The 23,513-nt window shown below is 37.1% G+C and overlaps 1 protein-coding gene across 18 annotated transcripts in view; it reads right to left on the bottom strand.

Moving 5' to 3' along the window:
* Nucleotides 1-23,265, bottom strand: part of KCNMA1 (potassium calcium-activated channel subfamily M alpha 1) — a 545,549-nt gene extending 522,284 nt beyond the window's left edge. For 14 of the 18 annotated variants that reach the window (XM_026056020.1, XM_026056024.1, XM_026056027.1 and 11 more), the window contains exon 1: nucleotides 22,851-23,265. In XM_026056020.1, the coding sequence (XP_025911805.1) occupies nucleotides 22,851-23,141 (291 nt within the window). In that variant the 5' untranslated portion in view covers nucleotides 23,142-23,265. The remainder of the gene's footprint in view (nucleotides 1-22,850) is intronic. The other 4 variants (XM_026056026.1, XM_026056014.1, XM_026056022.1 and 1 more) reach the window with 3 other exon arrangements.
* Nucleotides 23,266-23,513: the final 248 nt, after the last annotated feature.

The following is a 23,513-nucleotide window of genomic DNA, read 5'->3' on the forward strand; positions in this document are numbered from 1 at the left end:
TCTGGCTAGAATTTAGATTATCAAACATCCTTGTGCACAATAAACCAGATAATCCAGCAGTTCCTGCATTATAGCTGCACCTACATCCTGAAAATATTTAACCTTATGCCTGTGCTTTCCCAGTAACAATATTATGATTTCACTGTAAAGTCAACCATAAAGCAACAGCAGGACTGTGACAAGAAAAGCCTTGTTTAAATATTAATATTGCTGATACATGCCCTTTCAGAGATAATATTTTTCAAAGTCAATAGATGTATTGAACAGATTATTTTTAAAGAGATTCCTAGTTTCAAAAATTCTACTGAAAACCATCTCTACAGTTCTCAGGTTTTGAGCTAACATCTTCCAATGTAGAATAAACCTAAGCGAGATACCGAACTATTTTCCCTTTATTCATGCTGCACCACCTGGAGTCAGTATGGTAGATAAACTTCCATTTACACAGGGCCAGTTGTCACACAGGGAGCATTCCAGAGCAATTCCCTAAGCTGGACACAGCAAAGGCAAAACACGATGTCATGCAAACACATGCACACACACTTAGTTTCCCTGCTCAGAACCTTAAATGGACTTGGGAGTGCCATCAACATTTGCGATTCACTCAGAAAAAGTAAACTCTCAAGAATACTAAGACATAAATCTCATCTCTGTATTTTTGCATCATTCCACAGCTGCAGTATCTGAACTGCCTCCACACTGTGACCCAAGAATTTCCATATGCTGACTCTACAAGGTGGGTTTTGTAAAGACTTTTTACTCAAAAATTTTCCATGGCACCAGAGACTTCTTTAGAATGTATCATTCACCTTTCATCTCTTAGAGCACAATGCTTTAAAGACTTAAAGCATCTTCCTAAGCAAGGGCCAGGATTTTATTTAATATTTGCATTCACACTTCACTTTTTATCTGAATGATACTGGTGGCAGATCCATAGAAACAAGTGGAAATCTGGCACAAAAAAGACATTAGGTTATGTAGCTTCAACTTACTAGTTACCAAAAAAGGTGATGAATCAATAGGCATACCAGACTTCCTAATTACCTTGCTTGAGAGAAAAAGCAAGTAAGGCATTGACATTTATGATTAAGAAAGAAAAAAAGATACTGTGATGCTTATATTTCAGTGTGGGATCACAGCTGCATCAAGCTTATCTACTTCCATTTTAAGTCCAATCGCCTAGTAAAACTAAGTGAGAACTGGTATAGCTTGCAGTTAGGAGCATAAATATACTCTGGTATCATACCAGTTTCTCTGCTTTGCATGCCAACACAGTACTGGATTCTTAACTTCTTTTCCAAAGCTTAAACAAAAACAATCTATTTGCTGCATGCTTGTATTTTGGAATTTACATAGGTCATTTGTATTTAGGAAGCTCTTTCATTAAAAAGAAACTAACAGAGTCCTACTTGTACTGTTTCCCCTTCAAAGGGTTTAAGAAGTGTCACATAAAAAAATTTGCATTTCCAAAAACATATGATAAGTAATTTCACCTTTAATTTTTAAAGAGTAAATTTCTGGTTCCGATTGTTATGGAAAAAMACTGAAATGTGAATCTATGAAGGGGCAAAAACAAACAGAATTCCATAAATAAATGAAAGCATATTACTCCTAAAAATCTCACAACTTCTTCAGTTCTGGGTATTGCCAATATTACAGTTGCATTTTCCTTTCTAAACAGAAGGTGGTTTAAATAAGCTTGTCAGTACTGCTGACAAATATCAGTCAGTTATCCTTGTTTTCATGTATTATTAACTGTACTGACTGGATTTTTAAAAGACTTCCACCAATTTTTTTGAGTAACAGAAATAGCCATTCATAAATCATGAACCAATTTGAGGAAGTCCAGCTGGAGGTAAAGTAAATCACTGCTTATTTTGCTATATCTTACAACATCTTGGTGATGTGAACATGAATTATCCTCATTTGACCATATATGAGATTTGTTTCCTTTAATATTCCAGGCCTGTCTAAAAAAATAGGAACTTTTCCAGCAGTCCATGGTCTTGAAACACTCTAGCAAAGTATAACTGGCAATCTGTTTAAGAAAGTGTTTTTCAAAGGCCAGGGAGACATATTTTGATTTTGGTTAGCATGGAAAATTCCCACTAAAGTCAGTAAAAGAAGGGTTGGGATGATAAACTGAGACTAATAGTGACATACCACAAGCTTTTCCTATTTACACTGGATAAAAACAGGGCACTGGACACTGACCAAGCAAATGTAAAAGTTTCTTTTTCTAGCAACAAGCTTCCTACAGTCTGTCCAAGTCTCCCACCCTCTTTACTGCAATTAGTCATCCTGAACGATGTGGTACCTGCTGTTTTTCTCCCCTCTCTGCTCTTCATCTTTTAGGACAAAATACTCTAACGAAAATATTCCACCACGTGGCAGCTATTCTTTGTTCCCACTGAAGTTTTGATCTGCTCCTTCTCAGAGGCAGCAAGAATGAAAGCTCCTAAACTTCTCTATTACACACCGCCTTTCTATAAATCAGTTCACTGACTATATGTCTAATATTATTTCTAATGTTGTTGAGTTTATTGAAGTTTAACAAATATTTTTAGGCCATTCCCTGCGATGCCCTTTCAGTACTCTGCTTTCCCTTTATAAGGCCAGAGCATTCTTCATCCTCCAACACAGCTATGGTATCCCTTCATTTTCTGATCATCCACACTCTACCTGTGTGACTTTCATACTCTGCTTTGGATCTCCTTTGCTCTTGGATCTTGGCTTTTTGTAGTTAAATTTTTGTTGTTTCCTCTTCTTGAGGAAACTTGCATAGTACACACCTTCAGAAAAGCAATTCCAGACACAGGAACACCAAAGAAATGTGATCTCCCTTGCATATGGTAGACAAAGAAAGCCTCAACAGAAGCTGAATGGGCAGAGTTTACAGGCCACAGAGAAGACCAGGCATAAAACAGGGGCAGAGAAGTGAAGAACGAACACTATGTTGCTTTGACTCTTACGTGCTCAGAAATTTCTTCTCTTTGTATTCTCTAAAATTCAACTTTCCATTAAAATATGAAACTGGTTTCTGATTTTCTAGGTCCACCTAGAACTCTCAAATATTTTTGTGTATTCATGTTTGAGGTAAGTTTAATTCTGAGATTCTTGCCAAGTTTTATTTTGGGTAATCACCTTTGAATACCTGATGCTAAATTTTAGTTGAATATAATATTGCTTGTTCCTCTTTCTTCTGTATAATGCTTTCACGTGCTCTTACACCACTGCTACACTCCACTGACAGCTGATATCCTTCACATCCATACACACTTTTCCCCAAGATCTATTGTTGCCCAGCTCTTTTATTGACTTCCTATTCCAATGCAACACACTAGCATTTTGGTGACTGCTGTTGCATTATATTTAAATGTCTTTTATATATACTTTATAGTGATCCTAGAACACGTAAGAAATCTCAAACAAATTTTCATTTAACAGGGACTCTCTAAAATTTCTCTATATGCATGTATATATAAAACCTAAAATATATATATATACACACGCACACACTTTTATATATATATACACACAGGAACAGTTACAGGAACAAAATTTTAGATGTCTCTCAAATTTATAGGAGACATTTTCTTGTTTCAATATGAAATTCTTTAAAGGAAAATACAGGAAAAGATATCAGAGCTCAATATGAAATCTCAAATTTAAAATAAAGATTCCAACATCATATAATCCTCCATAACCCTCTGGGCTCCTTAGGATGCTAAAAATAAAACACTGAGTTACAGTAATTTCTGGTGCTACAGAATATGAGTCCCTGCAAGGCATATTTAGTACTTGTGTTTTGATTTATTTTCTTCTTTAATTATGAATTTTGGTGGCACATTTTAGTTGGTCTGAGATTCTCTTTATTTTAAAAAGAAGATTTCGTCTCTGGAAATGGTCTACTCAGGGTATCACAGAATTCCTGACATTCTTCTGTTTTTAAACTCTTTAACCTCCTTACAAAGCCGTTACCAACAGCTCACTGAGACGACAATGAATGGCTTTGGACCTAGAGTACACATGCTGGAATGTCGCCAGTTCTGGCCAAGGATTTGCTGGGTTTACATTGAATTCTTGGACTGGGTCCTGAATCCCAGTATTTGGATTTGAGGCTTTGGCACTGGCCCATTTCTATCAATAACATTAATAAATTATACAGCTAAGAATTTCATACTGATTTAAGAATCTCAATTGTCACTGACTTCAATACGAACCAAGAGTTCTCAGAATAACATGGAATGAGTGTTTCAGTCTTAACAAGATCAAAATGCACTAAAAAAAAAAAAGGGATAACCTAACATACAGAACGTTATTTCTCTTCAGTAATGAAAAAGATGCGTCAGTTAGCCTCTGCCACCTCCACTTCCCATAAAGGATCTTCAAAGTACTAATTACCCATTTAAACACCTTTAACAGAAAGCAACTTGTTTCTTCCTTAGATCTTTGTTTTACAGCAGAAACTTTTCCACTGAATTTAAATTGGAATTGTACAGCCAGAGAATTTAGGAGACAACTTTTATGCAGCAAGGCATAATTCAGAGGATGGCAAAAAAAACTAGAGAAGATGAGATACTCATTAAGTGAAAGATCCAGAAAAATTCTAAGGGAGCAGTACCAGAAGAGCTGTACTATCATAAAATATATGCAGTTCTTTTACATCGCATACACCAACAAACTAAGATTTCCTCTACAGTGAAAGTAATGCTCAGATACAGGAAACAGAGGTTGACATTCGTTCAAAACAAGTCCACAGAGCCATAAGCAAGCGGAGAGACCACTTAGTTTCAGTTTCACGGATAATCAGCTTTGCCCTTGCTTGCCACATTTCACATAGCTCCATAACATCTGGCCAGAAGGTGGTGAAAATCTCTCCCAGTTTCAGATCGCATGGGCAGCTACAGTCAGCCCAACACAGAGCACTGCTGCAGGACTCCCCTACTGAAACCTGCCCAGAGCTGAACTTCAGCCTGAGAACTGTTGGGGAAATGATTACACAGATATAATAAGAGTTCATACCAAGGGGTCACTGAATTAACTACAGGCTTGACAAAGTAACGATTGAAGAAACAAAGAAAAATAGAGTCCCTATAACTTTTTCAGCAAAGTAGTATTTGGGCTGCCAAGGAAGATGCACTGTAGGCTACATGGATCTCCACAACTACACAGTATGGCACTGCAGGGGAAATTCCTTTATTCTGATTCATATACGATGCATGCATTAACTGTCACCTATCCATTACCCCCAGAGTTCCAACAGCTTTATAAGAACCCCAGGAGAACCTGTACACAACTCTGCACTGGCACTAAGGAGCCCGTTATAATAGATTGCTTTGAGAATGCACCAGCTCTAGCTTCTGTGATACTCACTCAAAAAAATCCAGAGAAGATGCACTAGAACAAGGTATTTATATTAAGCCACAGAATGGCTCCTCTTTGCAAAAGGAACAGGGCAGGGGAGGGGGGTGAAGAGAGGAAAAGAATGGGTAACCTAATTGATGCTTGGCTGCACAAACAGTGGGGATTTTAAGTCTATGATGACATAAGTATTTTATTGAAAAATGAATCAAACAAAAATAGAACTGTTTAGCCATTAAAATGGAAAAATAAAGCTGCTAGGAACTGATGAACAAAAGCAATACAGTACAACTTTTCATAAGGCATCTTTTAGTGCACTGTATCACAGTACTATAACATAGATGAAAGAAGAAAGCACAACAAAAAAAGCATGTATTACTATCTGCACTACTCTAGTCCTCTGAATTTTTTTTTTGATTGTACATTTACCAGTCACATTTGTATAAATGCTACACACAACGATTCCAACTACGACTGCACTAGGCTCTGTGGATAAAACCTCAAAAAGTATTTAAGAATATAAGTCACTCTAGGTAATACTATTGAACATTAAGTTTTTCAGTGGCATCCGACTATGTGGATATCTTTGTAAATTTTACTCTAAATTGATAGAAACAGCCTCCAATCTAAATAAGCTCCCAAGCTTGCGAGAAAGCTTGATTGTATCATACATTTCTTGTCGTTTTTTTACCCTGAAGCAGGCAGTCACAGTAGCAGACAATGTAAATATAATACTGGACTTCTTGGAAGTTTTCTAAAAGCTATCAGAGTTACTGGTCTTCTAGAGAACTCCTGAAATTAGAGTCAGTCTGAACTTAATTGGTTCTGGTGATCCCCAAGTAACATTTCCCTCTATTTCTCCAACATGGTGTTACCAGAGACGCTTTATAAACCTTTCTAGTAAATGAGGGCTTTTAAAGACAGAACAGAGACTAAGATTTTGTATCTGAAATAAAATGGACCCATATACTTAGCATGTGCAGTGTGAAAGTAAGTAATAAGTGTTCTTTTTTTTTTAAAAAAAAGGATACAGACTACTTGCACAAGTCTTAACTAAGAACATAATCCAAGTACTCTCTGACATCTGAGGAAAGGTTACCTGTCAAGTAACTAATACAATACATACTCATGAAGTATGATTAGAAAATTTTATCAATTGTTATCACAGCCCTCTATTATCTATCATTATTTTTCTTCCACCCAACCACATGTGGGGCAGTCAAGAATTTGATTAAATTTTCCTTTTATTTGAAATGACCAAAATCTATTTGTTGATGGTTTCTAAAAATCAATTACCACTAATAACTATATTAAGACAGAAATCATTAACTTTTTAAAATTTTTGCTACAACTATCAGTGTGTAAAATTACTATAGAAATATGGTTAGCCTCAATTCTTTTTACCTAGTCAGGAAAGAATAACAGTACAGAACTTCTGTTTTAACCATTATCTGGTCATTAAGCTGTATTTTAAGTATCTAAACAAGAAATGTTTTACTTCTTAAAATTAAGTTCCATAGAAAGAGTTTAATCTTTCAAACAGGATAAAGGATCACATCTTACAGCACCAAGGTAATCAGAAAGTCATCTGGATAAACTAAGAAAAAAAAAAGTTGCTAAGGTGCAATTTCTTACTAATACTGAGCACTCGCAGCTTCAGCTGAAGTCGGACTGCAGACTTCTCAGCATACTTAAAAACCTCAAGACTTTAGAGCTTCTTTAAAGTGTTGCACATTGCTTATTTCTGCTACATTGGTCAGTCAGCTCCAATCTGGAAGCCTCCTTCCCGGGCTAAATCAGCTCAGGCTGGCGTACTCATGAGTGGGCTACAAACACAAGCAAACAAAAAAACCCCACACCACTGAAAGGAGGTTTTTATTTTCTTGTGGAAAAGATTGAAGCTGCATATCTTAGAAGTAAGTCTGCTGCATTATATTGTGACTTCACATACCATGTAGTTTCCAATGACCACCACAATGGAGTAGCAATGCTTTTGAGTAACATTATAAGCATTACTCTGCCATATACGTTGCAAATGACTATTTTGGACTTGTCCCTACAAAGTAGCATAGTCTGGGATATCAGTCTCTGTCTCATGTAAACATATACAAACAGCATCAAATTCTGACTTCTGGTAATCACTCTTGCCAAAATTCTGACACTAACTAGGAACTATAAAGCACACTTGCTATAGCAATAGGCCTCCACGTTCATGATGTTCACCTCTGGAAAAACAGTTTCCAAACATGGAATGATAATTGCTATGTAATTTATTGTCATGAATACTTCATTCTGTGTTGAAAGCAGAGACTTAAAGAGCCAAACGCAAAAACACTGGCACTGAAGAGTTAAGGAAAGTGAACTGCAATAGACACCAATAAAAAAAAGCAGCACAGGAATGGCCTAGGAAGGCTTGAATGGACCAAGCACTTTTAAAAAAATTATGCAATAATCAACATTCTCTCTTCACTGTTGCAGGCCAACTACTTGTGATGTATATTGCTCTCATCTTGCCACTTCTTTCTTTCATCCCAGGCTTGAAAGTTGTGTTAAATTTCCCAAGGGACCATCATTCAGTAAGTATGCCAGTTACAACATACTTATGCATCTACGCTATAATAGCTATTTAAACAAATACACCACATAAAATTCCTAACAAATCTATGATGATAGGGAAACAAAAGAATTATTAAAAACCAATGCAACATATTAAATGGCAGACCACAGCTTTTACAGTCATTTAGCTGCTAAATCCTTTCTTGTCATCTAATAAATTTATTTGAGGGATTATGTAGAATTTATACCTCCACAAATGAGAAACATACCAAATTGCCTTTTCCTTCATGCTTTCTGCAATCTATTGCAGCAATGAAAATAAGCATAAAACACCATTATTCTGATACAACACATTGTGAAAACACCTAACTTCAGTGTAATTGTTTATATAAGAATTAGCCACACACAGAGCACCATATCCTGGGAATGGACTTAAAGGCAAGTAAGGATTTCTTTTTTTTTTTTTTTTTAAACTGGATAAAGATGTAATTACTGAGCTCCTAAGTTCACAAAAAGCTCTATGACTTACTTCATTTCTTTAAATATCATGCCAAAAGGCCTAGGCACCTGCTCTGCCCTCATGAAACCCATTTCCCAAAAGACCGTGCATGAGAAGTCCTCTGTCAAACATATATTGCATAATATAGGCAACGACACAGAAATCATGTCTAACTCGTGCCATAAAAGAAAGGGAGAAGGAGTGTTAAAGAACCCTGACAAATTAGAAACACTGCATTGCAAATAGATACCTTCCTTTAATCTCTTCATTGCTATTTCTTTTCTAGTATAATTCACTTCTCATACATGGAATTGTGTCTTGTTTATAGGATGGATTAAATACCTCTGTTTCATTAATAATGAGAAAAATATTTAAGTTATTAGCAACAGAAATAACAAGTCTTCCAAGTAAACTGTTCCATGAACCTTTTGACTTAAAAAGGATGGTCTAAACAAAAATTGAACAATCTGACATGAATATCAGTCTTCTGCTTGTGCTGTGGCACAAATTATGAGTTACATAATGCAGTATATGTTGATTATAGCTCAGAATCTTTCACCTGTTCTTCTCTCCTCATTGCTAGCACTACCAGATGGGTCCATTTTAGATTTAACTGATCTACCCCCATCTCCTAGGATTTCAAAGAAGTAAAGCACTGACAAGAACCCTGGTTCTCTCCTTTCTTGGTTACAGAAAAAGAATCTTGACACTCAGAGATTTTCCTTTTAAGAACAAAATACAACATTCACAAATAAATATCTGAAGAGAGCACGTGTTGTTCAAAGAAGCTAAAAATAGTACAATCAACAAGCATATGTTTAACTGGGAACCCTCCTGGATTCTAAAAGTAATGTTATTCTTTACAGCCGGTGTGAATATGAGTACTCAAAATTTTTATTATGGCAATGGAGCAAGCACATTCATCAAAATACCTGTATACAGATAGAGTGAATACCATTCACCATGCATACTGTACAACACATACTCTCTTCTTGTTGTACATCCTCCTTCCATCCATCATGTTATTTGGCAATTCTTACAAATTCCCACTCCAACTAAAATTGCGTTTCAACCAAAATAGAGTTTTGTAATGCTTTTATTCTCTTCTTACATACAAAATAAATCATGAAGAAGGGAACTTGGTATGGCACAGCAAGTTTTAACCCCCTACAGTTCCTCAGAAATAGTAACTGGCATAATGGAATTGCAAACCATGCTCCCTTTGTAAATCTAACCAATGGACTAGTGTTATGGTCTGAGTGGATGTATATCAATGAAGTCTTCTGCTCTTATCTTGATCACTAGGTTGCTGTATGGACTTGGGCAAACCAATACTTTACAGCCCTCTTCCTCCTTTGTCTCTCTAATTATTTACTTTCAGAACATAAGATGTGCACAGCAGAGGATTGCCCCTTTGTTGAAACAGGTAACAGGATCTGGCATAAATGAGTCTGCAAAACTGTGAGGCCTCTGAACACTAYAGTAATAAAAAAAGCATTCAGACTCTTCTTTGCGTATTTTGATGGACCTTTTAAGTTGCTAAGAGCAATTTTAAAGACACTGTGCTCCTTGTATAGAGCGGAACATTTTAAACCAATATCCTAGAGCCCTAGTAGCAGATTTTCTCACTTGCAGAAAACACTGCAAGATTCATAAGTCTGTCAGCCCTCTAAAGAGAGCTTAAATGGGGCAGAAGTGTTGACCTACAGTACAAGAATGAGTTTTACTTCAAACATATCAATACAAAACACAGACTGGCTGACCACCCAGGCTGCTACGTCTCCAAATTTTGTCTCCATAATAGCTCTACTGCAGTCCTCCTGATATTAAGTCATTTTCATAAAGTTTTAGCTCTTAATGACACACAACTGCATAAGAACCTCAAGTTTTCCACCCTCAGAATTCTGGTGACATGCTTTAAAAGTGTGAATTCAAGACTATGTAACCTAATAAAAAGCCTGAAGTCAGAAGACAAACAAAAAGAACCTACAATTTAATGCTGAAAAAACTAATGATTTTTGAATACTTGTCATTACTGTAGCATTGTCTACAGAAGAATCTGCACTGAATTATATCACAATTTTAAATCATTGAATTTTTAGAAAAGAATGATCTTATACTTACTTAAGTTTAGCTTGATACTCTTTTAATCTATTAGAAATGAGCCTAAGTAAGCCAAAATAACCTGATCAAATCAAAGCAGACATCCAAGAGCCAACACCAATTTAATTACAGGGGTAAACAACCCTCTACCTTAACTGATAGTAATGGCTAAAACATGGCTGTAGGGTGGTGGTGGGGTTTTTTGTTTGTTTTTTTAAAAATACATAATTCATTTTGAGCTTTTTAGGCAGAATTGTCATTTCCATCAGCTCTCATAGCAGATTCTCATTTACCTACAACAATTAGATCCACCAGTTTTAAAAGATGCAGCCACTGTGTTTTTTCTATGGGAGTTACATAATAGCCTACATTTATATACTATTTAAAATCCAAGGAGCATTTAACAGACCAACAGAAAATACAGTCAAACATCCCCTGCTGAAGACAATCCATGTCCAGGACCAACAATATTTGTTTCCAAGAGAAAGACAATTCAATCAGAAAAACATAATTGTGGGGAAACAAAAGAAAAAAAAAAAAGGCCATATTTTGAATGATGTCTTTATTTCTCATCCACAAAAATTGCTTTAACTGAGCTGATGGAATATAAATACCGCATGAGACACTACCTTCAGAATTCTGTTTATATTCCAGGAAGCTTTTCTAGAACTTCTACCTTTGATTAAAGTTATCATTACCTTCTACTCCATTTCTGTTAAATGTTTTGAAAATAAAAGCTCCAGAGTTCAAGTTTCCAGCGATATGGGAAACGCACTGGAGGGAGAGAGGGGGAAACAGCTCTCCATTGACTTTACTCAAACAGAAAAGAGTTTGGACATTAAGTTCCACCACCTGTTATCTCAGGTTATAGTCCTTTCTTTTCTAGATCAAATAGGCAACAATTGTTTCAAACAGTCTGTCTCAGAACAATTTCTTTTCTCCTCAGCCAGACCATATAATATCTTTATCCATACAGCCTTCACATGTTCTCCAAGTTTCTCAGAGGATCAATAAAAATAAAAGGTCATTTTGGAATAGCTATACTGAAATTAATCAGTAGTTCTGTCACAGTCCAACACTTGTGACATTTCAAGATAGTAAGGTGTCATCCAAAGTCACAGGTCTTACCATCATCTTTGCCAGCCAGCTAGCTCATCCTTACATCCGCAGAGGTATGCCCAGTAGCCAGCCAGCCTGACACCAACTGCCAGGGCCAGAGCAATCAAGACACAGAGAAGCCCACAAGAGCAAGCTGAACTCCAAACACAGAGTCTTACAGCACAGTAAGAGAAAGGGCTTCCTGGAAGATATACTGTAGGAAACTCTACATATGTTGTACAGTTAAAAACTAACAAACAAAAAAAAAAAACCTACATCAATAAGAAGGAAGGAAAACAAAGCCACAAGCTTGCCAAAAGCCTCAACTGGGATTTTCCCCAAAAACACAGTCAGAGGCTAACTCTGCATTTGCAAGGAGCAAGATCCACTCTCCAGAAGAGTGCAAGAACTATACATTGTATATGCTTCAGGATTTATACCCTCACAACTCACTCCAGCCTAGCTCTGCCGACAAAACACCAATTAGCACTTGCAGTATATCAGGTGAGCTCCTAGAGCTGATCTTCCCATTTAGTTTCATCTGAAGGGAATCCACTTAGCCATTCTGGACAAGGTGGAATTTACCTTCAAAGTGCCTTCCTTATCCCGCTAAAATGCTGAAGTGAACAAAACCATATTCACCAAAGGATGCAACTGAATTAATGTTTAGCACACTGTCTAACAATGAAAGCACCCCACTCTTAAAACTTTTCTACATTCAAATATTACCCATGCCAAAAACCCCTTCTGCTCAGTAAAAATACCTATAAACACTTATGACAATTTAGGATCAGGAGCTACTACTGCTTGACAGTCACAACTTGTCCTCAACACAGCTCAGATACCTTGCAGGGAGTATTCTCCCAAACACTGAAGTTTAGACTTTTCAGTGCTATCAAACAATGACCTCAAGATGATAAATCCAGTCTTAGAAGATTTAATCAAAATATTATAGCCACAAAACATTTCACTTGCTCTGGTAGATTAAGTTTGCTTTTCAAAAAAGTTTTAAGTGCTGTGACTTAGCTTCAACAGACATTACAACAAATCAAATACAGTCTACATCACTTTCACTTCGTACCAAGTCATAAAGCTGATGTAAACCCCACCTCACACAGTTTAGACACCTTGACAGACATAATCACGCAATCAGGCATACTACAGACCAAATTTGTAATGCCTTGCAATCTCAGGAGCACACAGACAACAGCCTCAAAATCTGTCTACTAAATTACCCCACACCCTATAAAGCAGCTCACTGTGTAATTTGAGCCACCTGTTAACAAGACTCAACAACACTCTAGCTGAACTTGAGTGAAGGATTTTAACAATTTAGTAACTCAACAGGTTTACTCTTTTATTGCACACATTGCAAGTCTGCAGTCTTTTCTGCAGTACCCTTGAGCTGTTTCAGAGAGAGGCATTAGGTTTTTCAAAACTTAATATTCTATTTCTCTGTATATATGAAGCAAACAGACAGCCCCACGAAATTCTGAGTTTTACCTTGTGGTTATATGTATATGTATATGTTTCTCCACTGCAGACCTTTAACTACTTTCCACCTCTACAAACTAGGAATACCCATTCTGTCCCTCTACCACTCTTTAATGAAAAAAGAATGTTTCTGAATACTTTATGTAACAATTTTAAGGATGCATTTTACTTTTGTACACAGCTGACACAAGAGTAAGATTAAGATTTATTCACTTAAAGAAATCAGCATTTCTCTCAAGCACCTTAAACAACATAAGCCTAAAGAGGAATAGTCACATGTATGGTCAGTAAAGGAACAAGTTCACATATAGCTTTATAGATAGGTAGTCATAGAAATGATAACATGTTCTGAATATTCCCCACAATTGCAATATGGGAGCATCAAAAATTTGTTTTTCACTTTTCTATTATTAAAGTAATTTCTAAAATTAATTGGCTGGAAATAGATATTTTTGTTTAGGAGCTGTGTATCTATCTCTTTGTTAAAAGAAAATTAAAATTAGAGTATCAAATGTTAATGCAAAAGACTACTGCTTTAAAGAGCTTTAAAAGTGTGTGTAAATTCACAAACACTGCAGTACCTTCTCCTCTTTATACACATAAAGAGAAGAAGCCAAGAGGATTAGGTAGACGTTATTCAAGTTCAAGTCCAGAATATGCTGCATAAGGTCAGCATTAAAAGAAAATGTTATTTCAATTTCAGCTGTTACATTCCTTAACAAAAATCTACATATGGAAATAAGTTTTCAAGGACAGCTTAACAACACCCCTTTCGTAAGCTGTCTGAAATTATCACTATCTCTGAAAATCAAACCGCTTATTCAGATCTTAAAAATGAATTCTGGTGTCTAAACAGTTGCTTTGTGCAAGTGTTGACAATTTTCACATATTACTCCAAATAGTTGCTGTGTAATGTGAATATTCTTAAAAAATAATGCATAGTTTAGTAACAAACATGAATGTCCTCAACCGGAAATCAGAAGAATCAAATGCTTTTTTTATTCTGCTCCTAAAATCAAATCTTATAATTCAGTTGGCAACTCAAAGATACTGAGGATTTCCTATATTAGATATCATTTAAGTTAAGATAAAAATTTAATCATCTAAATCATTCAGGCAGAGTCAAACCTCCATACTTTGGACAGCATTTTCCACTTTAAGCAAATGAAAGCTTTATTCTATCCCAGGGACACATTCCAGAAAAGCAATTAAGACAATTTTTGCAAACATCAAAACCATGAAGTGTTGAGTGATTTTTTGGGGGGAAAACAGATACATAATATGAATCCTGCTCTTAGCACTCATGAAAAGACAATACCACTATTTACACATATAAGAAGGAGTCAGAGGAGGAAAAGTAGCATTTAGCCAGCTAAAATTTTGTATGTCCTTAAATCAAAAAACAGACCCTCTCTCAATGGAATACTTCACTCCTTAAGTGTGTAATCCAACATCTCTCTCAAAAAGCACAATAGAACAAATGGTGACTATAACCTTATCCTACAAGAGGAGAAAAATAAGACTACAATAGAGAAGTCAAGGAAACAAGGATACATTACTGCTGAGAGCCTTAAGTGATATGAAAATAATCTGATTGTAACTAACAGCAGTCCACTATTTCTGATGCTGATGGAATCTGGAGTTTTCAGATATAAATGTATTGGGAATAGAAGAAAACTAACACAAAAAACTGTTAAAAACTTCCCACATAATAAAATCAATTTATCAGAATTGTATAAAAAGCTTTAAAAAAAATTCCCATATGGGGAAAATTTCCCACCTAGGAAATGTAGGAAATAAGTATCTACCTAAAAAAGGAAAATATGTTTGTACCACACACAATTTAAAGGCCAGACCCTGCAATATTTTCTCCTGAATAGACTGTTTTTTGCTCTGAGTGATTGAAAGGAAAAGGAAAAAAGGAGAGGTTTTTTTTCCTCCCCTCCTTAAAACCCAAGCACACTTCATCAGTTTACTTATGAAACAGCATTTACAGTTTTGTAACCTAGAAAACATAAAAACATCACACAACATCTACCTGTTGATCAGCAAACTCACTTTCAAAAAAGTGACCTCAAATCACTTGAGGACAAAGGATTCACCTTGATATCTGAGCAGCGTTCTATACCAACTATGACCAATATAGGTCAAAGAAGCTAGTAATCAGTTTCAAATAATTTATGTCCAGTAGAATACCAGTGCATAATCACAGCTAAAATGAATTAGAGAGTTCATAACAGGAAAAATTACAATTTTAGGATGCATAAACAAAGGATCATACTCTAATATATTTCACTTTATTGTTGTAATATAAAGGTCATGACTTAGAAATAGTTTCTTAAAAAGACATATCTATAATAATGCTCTTCCTCTTTACTTAAATGGAAAATAAACACAGTGTCAATCATCTAAGGTTAGTCTCATTTTTAATAGCAAATTTAGAGCAAGTCATCTTCTTAGTTGAACAAATAAGTGATAAAACACTATGTAAAAATGTAAAAATGAATAAAATATAACATGAAAGAAAATGCCAAATATTCAGTCAGCATTTGCTTGGACAAAGGGGAATAAAACTATATTATAAATGTATTCCTCAATACCTAAAATGTAATAAAAATGCAACACAGTAAAGCTGTATCTAATAGTTATACAGACAAGACACTCAAATTCTACACCAATTGTTTATTATGCTACAGTTGTTTATTACGTTACCAGATCTTCTCAACAGCTCTCTGACCTGGTAATGAGGTTCTTTTTTTTACGCTGCTATAGGTTAGCAGTCCTGGTATTGTTTGTGCATCTATTTTAAATTAGGTAGCGAAGTTAAGCACATGCAAAAGGGACTTCCAGGACTTGGGGCTGAAGCTGCAAATGCATCTCTATCCTGCAAGTGATCTATGTGACAAGGGACCTTTGCCTGTTCCATTAAATATGTGTTTACTCTGCCTCTAAAAAAGAGCCAATACTTGCCCTTGCATATCAGCTTGCAGGATAGAAGCCATGATAGGAAAATGTCAGTAGTTCAAGCACCCAAATTTTGATTTCTAAGGGGGCCAGGAAGAAGCTTCAGGTCTTAACTGGAATAGAAACATTCTTTGCGTGATTTTTTGAAATTATGTTTCTAACGTTGAAATCGCAGACATAACGGCCATGAGCCAGGTAACTATATGTCACTACAATAAAAGTTTTTAAAAACTTAAAATGTTAACATAAGATTCGTTTGAAAAAAATATCTGATTCATCTAGAACACTGCGAACATCTAGGCCTGAATCCAAAACCACTGAAGTTATTAAGATTGTTTCCCTCTATTTCAACAGGCTTTGGATAAGGCTCTCAGTTTCTGTAACTCTCAAACTGACAAATACATGCAATACATCATCTCAAAGCAAACTGAACTCAACACATTACACTGACAGCACGTTCATTTAAACAGAACCATGCATACTATATATGGGAATAAAGTGCTCCTTTCAAAGATCCAAACCCAAGCTATTCTCAGGCTATTAATATCATCAGGATTCAAAATGGGCCTTTCCTGACCAACACATCTTGACAGACTTGAAAAAAAGGTATCTTTCCTTTTCAGTTATTCATCCAGCTGTATTATTGGCAAAAGTGCTAACAGAACCCCCTACTGCATTTCCACCTTCTCCTGAAACCCAAGAATATCTTTTTTAGACCTATATGCCTTAAAAAGATAAAAATGTACTTGCCACTTACACACCATGAGGCCTAGTCTGCAATATGTGTATTTAGCCCTGTGTAAAGTTGGTATAAATGCCACTCTAGTCTTGTGGTATTGTAGAGTTTTGCATTTACTTCTCACAGGGGTACAAGAGTCAGACAGTAAGTATTCAACTATCTAGCAGCATATGATCTCTGTACAGAAATGCATCATTTATGACAGCTCTTTCAATTGTAGCCCCTATCCTTGTGTTACTGAACCGATATGTGGGGGATAAAAATGTATTTTTAGCCATTAACACCCACACATACTGTTTCAGTAATCTTTCCCTTAGAAGAACTCCACTTGAGCTGTGTTCATTGTGTCCACTCAGACTTCTCCCAGGAGTCTGATAATTTTCATATATGTAAAATATATAGTTTTATGCAGTGTCACTATCTTAGGTATGCTTAAGCGAACTGAAAGGATACCCCATTCCCCAGTTCCTTCTAGAATTATTTTCTGTCTCATTAGGTTATCTGGAATTTCTGTCCTATAATTTAACACTCTAGAATGCGTCACTGCTTCTGAATTAGACCCTGACCTTGCAGAGGAATTATTACCAGCCAACCCTGAAATTCACATAAATTCTCGTTAAAGTGAGTTAAATTTCACAGAATAACAGAGCCAATCTGTGAAAATCCATTTGGGAGGAACATTGAAAATTGTTCTGTGGTTTGCCTGTTGACTGCAGAACACTGTGTCTTTTTAAGATTTGTCCTAGGAAGGACATTCAATGACTAAAATTCACGATCCACTTTCCTGCAATAGTGCAGGACAGACATGAAGCACCACTGTTTTTTTTTAATTATATTCATTAGATCCTGTCCCTGAAGAGATTATACTTAGGACTAGTGTCCTCTAAATTTTCACAGTGTTTCTATATCTGAGGCTGTATACTGCCCTCCTTCTGCATTCAGAAGTCCCAGAGCATCAAAATTGAGTACATGGATCATTGTTACTAAAAAGCCTTTTGTCCCCTAGTACAGACATTTCTTCTCTTGTGCTAAACTGGAAAACATTGTGAAATCCAATGGTTTCCAACCAGCACTTACAGATCTGCAAATGTGTGAGAGCTGCAAATTCTTTCTGAGGACAGATTTCCTCCTTAAATGTATGTGTTGCAAAGCCTTGAAAGTAAGTATGATACTGCATCAAAATAACATTTCTGTCAAGATTTTTCAGTTTAAAGCTTAAATCCTTGTCCATACCTTTTCTTTTCTGCATACATAATCAATTTCATCATGTGTTTATAAAACGTGAAATCCATTATGAGCTTCAGAGAACTGAAAATGTCATCTTCTTCACAGAAGACCAGTAGCATGACACACAGCAGCATACACCTCTCCATATCTGTGCCTTTTGCACTTGTAGAAGGACCATCTGAAGAGAACTGTAAGTGCCTTTTCTTTCACAGCCTTTTCAGTCCTTGACCTCTCGAACATGCCCATATCTCAGTTGGCAACCTGTCTAGTGGGAGGCTCATGGAGTAATTACACACAGACCACCTGATAGCCATGAGACAGTAGCGATTCAATTTCTTGAGCCAGATTGAGCATGTGACTAAGGAGCAAAATGCATCGCAGTCCACTACTAATCTCTTGAGCCTTCCAGTTGTTGCTGTGCTTCTGTTCAGTACATCTTAGAGAGAGTCTAGGTGAGATTGCTACACAAAAATTTAAATGCAGGCATCTCCTACATTATATGTCCGTACGTGCCCTTGAATGTATTCTCATACTTCTCTGAATATACAGTGCTTTGTTTTGGGTTTGTTTCTTTTTATTAGGAGAGGAGATTTCTACAGGTATTCCTAGGAAATCCAACAAATCTGGCTATATGAGAGCCAGTTTGGTAGAAACACTTCTCCTCCTATAGAAGGCTGCCATTTTCCCCCTTACAAACTCTCCCAGGCTTCAGAGGCTTGGATGAAAAGTCTTAATTTCTCAAAGGAAATTTCTGCAAATATTTTACTTCCACTAAAATTTCAGTTTTTATATTCAAAATAAACAGGAATGTTAACAGAAACTGACCATATCTAGCACTTTATAATTTATTAAACTTCTGAAATATGTAGCCTCATATCAAAGAAGACTATTATGGTGAGTCATTTCAGGCAAGCAATTGCCACCTATAATCATAACAGAGTTTCATYTGATAGATACATGAGTCCCATGTTGCAGGAAAAAAAAGTCTTCAACAAACTGAAAACGCTCCAACATGAGTATAGTGATAAAAATGCCCTGTACCTACTAGGTACCCTTAAAGGCATGAGGTGAATAATGAGTTCTGCTCTCCGGGGAACCAAGGAGCAGCAACACAGGGTCCGGTATCACACTCTTCAAAAGGGTGCGAGTTTCACTGCATTCTGCACCTGGCCAGCTTCTGGAGCCTGTTGTGCCGCACTTGTGCTTTCTCATTCCACTGCACCTTTTCCTTGTTTAAGAGCTTATTCAAAGCCAAAACATAGTATCATGTAATGTCTGTAGAAAATGCCCTTCAGGAACAYGGAAAAATAGAATAACAGATCCATATAATCAAAAGAACTACAGATTTTATAATATGTATTTAGCCGCTATGTGTAACTTCACATTTCATGAGACATTTATTTTCTTTTTCTGTTATTCCCATAAACAAGAGCAACTAATGGTATTAGAGTCCAGCCCATTTAATTTCATTCTCACTTTCTACTTTTAATACACAAAGTTAGGAATGAGTTGGGGGGGGGGAAGCAAACTGAAGACAAGTTCTTCAACAAAACCTAAACATTTCTTAAAATGCAGATGCAAACTGAGGAACAAAGAGCATATTTAAGTCTCTACAAAATGACTGCAGTTAATTTTGCAAGAATTAAATCTTAAAGTATATACCACATTAGATAAAGAAAAAATATGGGCTTCAATTGTAATGCCGCTCATATTATATGAAACACTGATGTAACATAGATCAAGATTTATATTTTTCTTTCTGGCAGATTTTAAAAAATGCCATCTTATAAAGGAAGTATGGCAAATAAAATATCCTATAACTTCAGCAATCTTTTTTTGTCATATTAATGTCCTGTTAGTATACAATGACATAAATTGGATCTGGAATTTTAAGAGGCAATGTTATCATTCTGCTATCAGAAGTTTTCATACTCTTTTGACTTTCAGTACACCTCTCCAAGAAAAATGAAATACTGTAATGAAATTTCGTACCACCAAGTGTTAAACAGAGTGTTAATATCAGGTTTTAAAAATCCAAAAACCAACCTTAAACTCAATAAGTTAAAGAGAAAAAAAGTATTCTAAATCCTTCTATGAAGCCATTAAAAAGAGTTACATACACAAAATAAAGTTGACAATCACCTACTAACCTGAGAAACACAGCTTTATCCTAAGAATATAGCAGAGAAAAAATGAATTTTTTTTCAGCTCATTGTAATAACATACATGAACACAGCTGTTAAGAGCAACCCTGTGCCTTTTAGTATATGCGCAAATTATTTAGTAAGAAGCCACAGAAAGCAGACATGAGAGAGTTCTTTTAGCTCACTCACTGGGACTGCTCTTCATGTAGGTGATGAGAGGGTAGTGGATAACCCAACTCTACTACGAACTGCGGAGCAGAAGGAGAGGGAAGAAAAGGTCCTAACATGCAAAAAACTTCTTCAGTTCCACAGCAGGAGGAACCACTTCTTGTAAAATTACTTTTGCTGGGAGGTCCAACATAGCAGACATAGCACAAATGCTCATTCATATTTTTCACCTGCAGCTTTGGCAACCTTTCCCAAGTTGTCATGCAGCACAAAGCATGTGTTCAGTAATAGCAAAGTTTAAAGCATTTTCAGTTTTTACTTCAGTTAGTCTGTGTACCCTAAACACAAGAAAAGTGTTCTGCAAAAACTAGTTACTCGTTACACATGCAGAACTCCCTCTGATTCCCCATTTTAGTGTGAAAGAATCAGACCTTGGAAGTTATTCTTCACTAAAGGCTTGAACACCTTACCAGTGTAATAGACATAATCTAAAAAGGGACATATATCTCCCCCTACCTGCAGAGTCCTCCATCCTCCTGCCCCAGGGAATATTCATGGACATAGCTACTTTAGGTATCAAACATGAAATAACTCTTACATTCTCACATAACTGTACTCTGTCAAATCATTCAAACTAGGAGTGCTGGGATCCCTTGATGACACCTGTTATTTAGCTAAATGATTCATTTAGCTTGTCTGAAATGTTTTAAAGACAACTTGGATATGCCTTTCTGTACTGTTTAAGAGATGTATGATCTGCTTTACTGACTATTTCTCATGAATGGACTATCAGACTGAAGATATCCATGAAGACATCATGCATGGGAAGTCTGTGTAGAAGTGGCTAACTCTAATTTTAATTCTCTCAAGCAAAGTAGCAGGTGATGGCCTGTAGGATTTCCTTTTTCTTTGGGATCTCTTACAGTCCTTGCAGATTTGTCTCATCACAAGCAGAAGAAAATGCTAAATGTACACAGAAGAAACTGAAGACAAATCATAGCTACCCCCCCTCCCTTCTTAAGAATTTCCTTGTACTATTATAGGAAACAGTATTTTACAAAACATGTTTATTATCACAAATTCATTTGAGCTTTACCATCACACCTGGCTAATATGTCTCTGAGAAAGTTCAGGTTTGGTTTTGGTTTTGAATGAAATAAAAAATGTCTCTAGAGAAGAAATATTGCCAGGTATGTTTCCTGAAATTTAAAAGTCGAGTCGAAAGTTTCCATTTATTCTGTATTTCTAACAATCATTTCTTCCACTGATAGGCCAAGTTTATTACAACTATTCTACTTCCATTTGTAACATATAGGTTCTTGTAGGTAATCTTAATTTGATATTTAGCTAAACACAATGAAATAAAGGTACCCAAACTTCTCAAACTCTGTAACTTTTTTTCTGGTTTCCCGTAAGTGTTAGTTCCTTTGTACAGCTGGGTTATGCTATATCAAGTGTGTTTAGGGGGAGGGGATAGGAGAAAGGGGAAGACAGCTCACTGTACGTCAAAGCAAGTCAGCAACCTAGCAACCATATATTAAAAGGTGTGTGTGTTTTTGTGGGTGTCTGTGTGCCAGGAATAACTGAAGCAGATATTATTCCATTTGTAATCCAAAAAATGCAAAAAGGGAAGGGGAGAAACTCCAGCTGCTGGTCTATTTTGGGGTCCTAAAATTGCCTGTCAAAATCCACTTTCACAAATACAGAGTCTTAACACTTTCTATCCCATTCATCTTGAACAGAAATGAGAGTCTGGACCTGACCAAGTTCTTAGCTTTGAAGGAGATCTTTCAAACCAGGAGCCTACCTTACTTCACGTACTACGCTTCATTCCAGAGGATAATACACAAAAAAATAAGGGGCAGAGAGTTTGTCTCAAAGATTTTGCACTTAGAAGAATATTGATCTAGCGTGTTACTTATGAATCCAGTAAATGCATTCATATATGTATGTACATTTAATTTACCAAACAGAAATCTAAGAGCAATTCTAAGGGAGTGGAACTACCTTTTAAAAGATTTACTCAATTGAGAAGTTTATCTCTCTAATTTTGCCAAAGTTTGTCATTTCATAGGAGAACTGACAGCTTAGTTCAGCAAATAACCCCCCCCCCCAAATACCCTTCCCCATCAGACACAGTTCCCGGGGGGTGCGTACCAACTTCTGAACCGCACCATCCCAACGTGTCAGCRTGCACCTCGCGGAGCTGGCGAGTGGACAGCAGGCACAACTTTCCTGCCCTCCGAGACTGAAGAGCCTCTGCGCGGGGTGGTGGCAGAACGGGAGGCGGGGGGCACTCGGCAGGCCCTGGCACCCCTCCAGCCATGCTGCCCCCAGAGCAGTGCCAGGGCCACCTGAAAGCCAGCAACAGCCACCCGGCATCTCCTCCAGTGCCACCGCTCCGAGGTGCCCTGACCTAGGCGGCCGGGAGCCCACTTGCCACCACACCGAGCCACCGCCGCACCCGAAGGGGAAGGGGCGGGGGGGAGGTTACCTTGTTTTTGACCCCGCAGTGGCAGCAGACAGTCCACAGGTACTTGAGGGTCCTCCACAGCAGGATGATAAACAGTCCCCCAAAGAAAGTGACCATGGACGAGGCGAGGAAAGCCCACCACATGCGCTGTCCGCGGCTATCGCAGGGCACCTCCATGGTCACCGGGATGATGAGCGCATCCATCTTGGGCACATTGACGGGGGAAGAGGACGAGTCTGTGTTGAGATTGTTCGCGTTGATATTGTTACTCATTCTAACGCCGCCGCCGCCGCCGCCGCTGCCATTTGCCATAGCTAACAGCGAGCCGGGCGCGCAGGGGCTTCCGAGAGCTCCTCCCGCCGCCAGCGCCCCCCAAAAAACCCATCACCAGCCATATTGCTGCTGCCGCCGCCGCTGCTCAGCGGAAAAGGGAAAATAATAATAATAATGAAAAGAAAAAAACCCAAATCAAAACAAACAAACCAACCAACCAAAGGAAAAAGAAAAAAAAAAGCGACGGCACAATCCCCGGGTCCCTCTCGGGAGCCGACAAGCCGGTGAATTCCGAGCGTCCTCCTTGCACGGCGAAAATAATAACGATTTAAAAAAAATTAAAAATAATAATCAGAGGGTAGTCTCCTCCTCAAATTCCCACCCCTTCCTCCTCCCGCATCCACAGCCCCC

The sequence above is a fragment of the Apteryx rowi genome, unplaced genomic scaffold (assembly GCF_003343035.1).
Source record: "Apteryx rowi isolate R43461 unplaced genomic scaffold, aptRow1 scaffold_129, whole genome shotgun sequence".
NCBI classification, from domain to species: domain Eukaryota; kingdom Metazoa; phylum Chordata; class Aves; order Apterygiformes; family Apterygidae; genus Apteryx; species Apteryx rowi.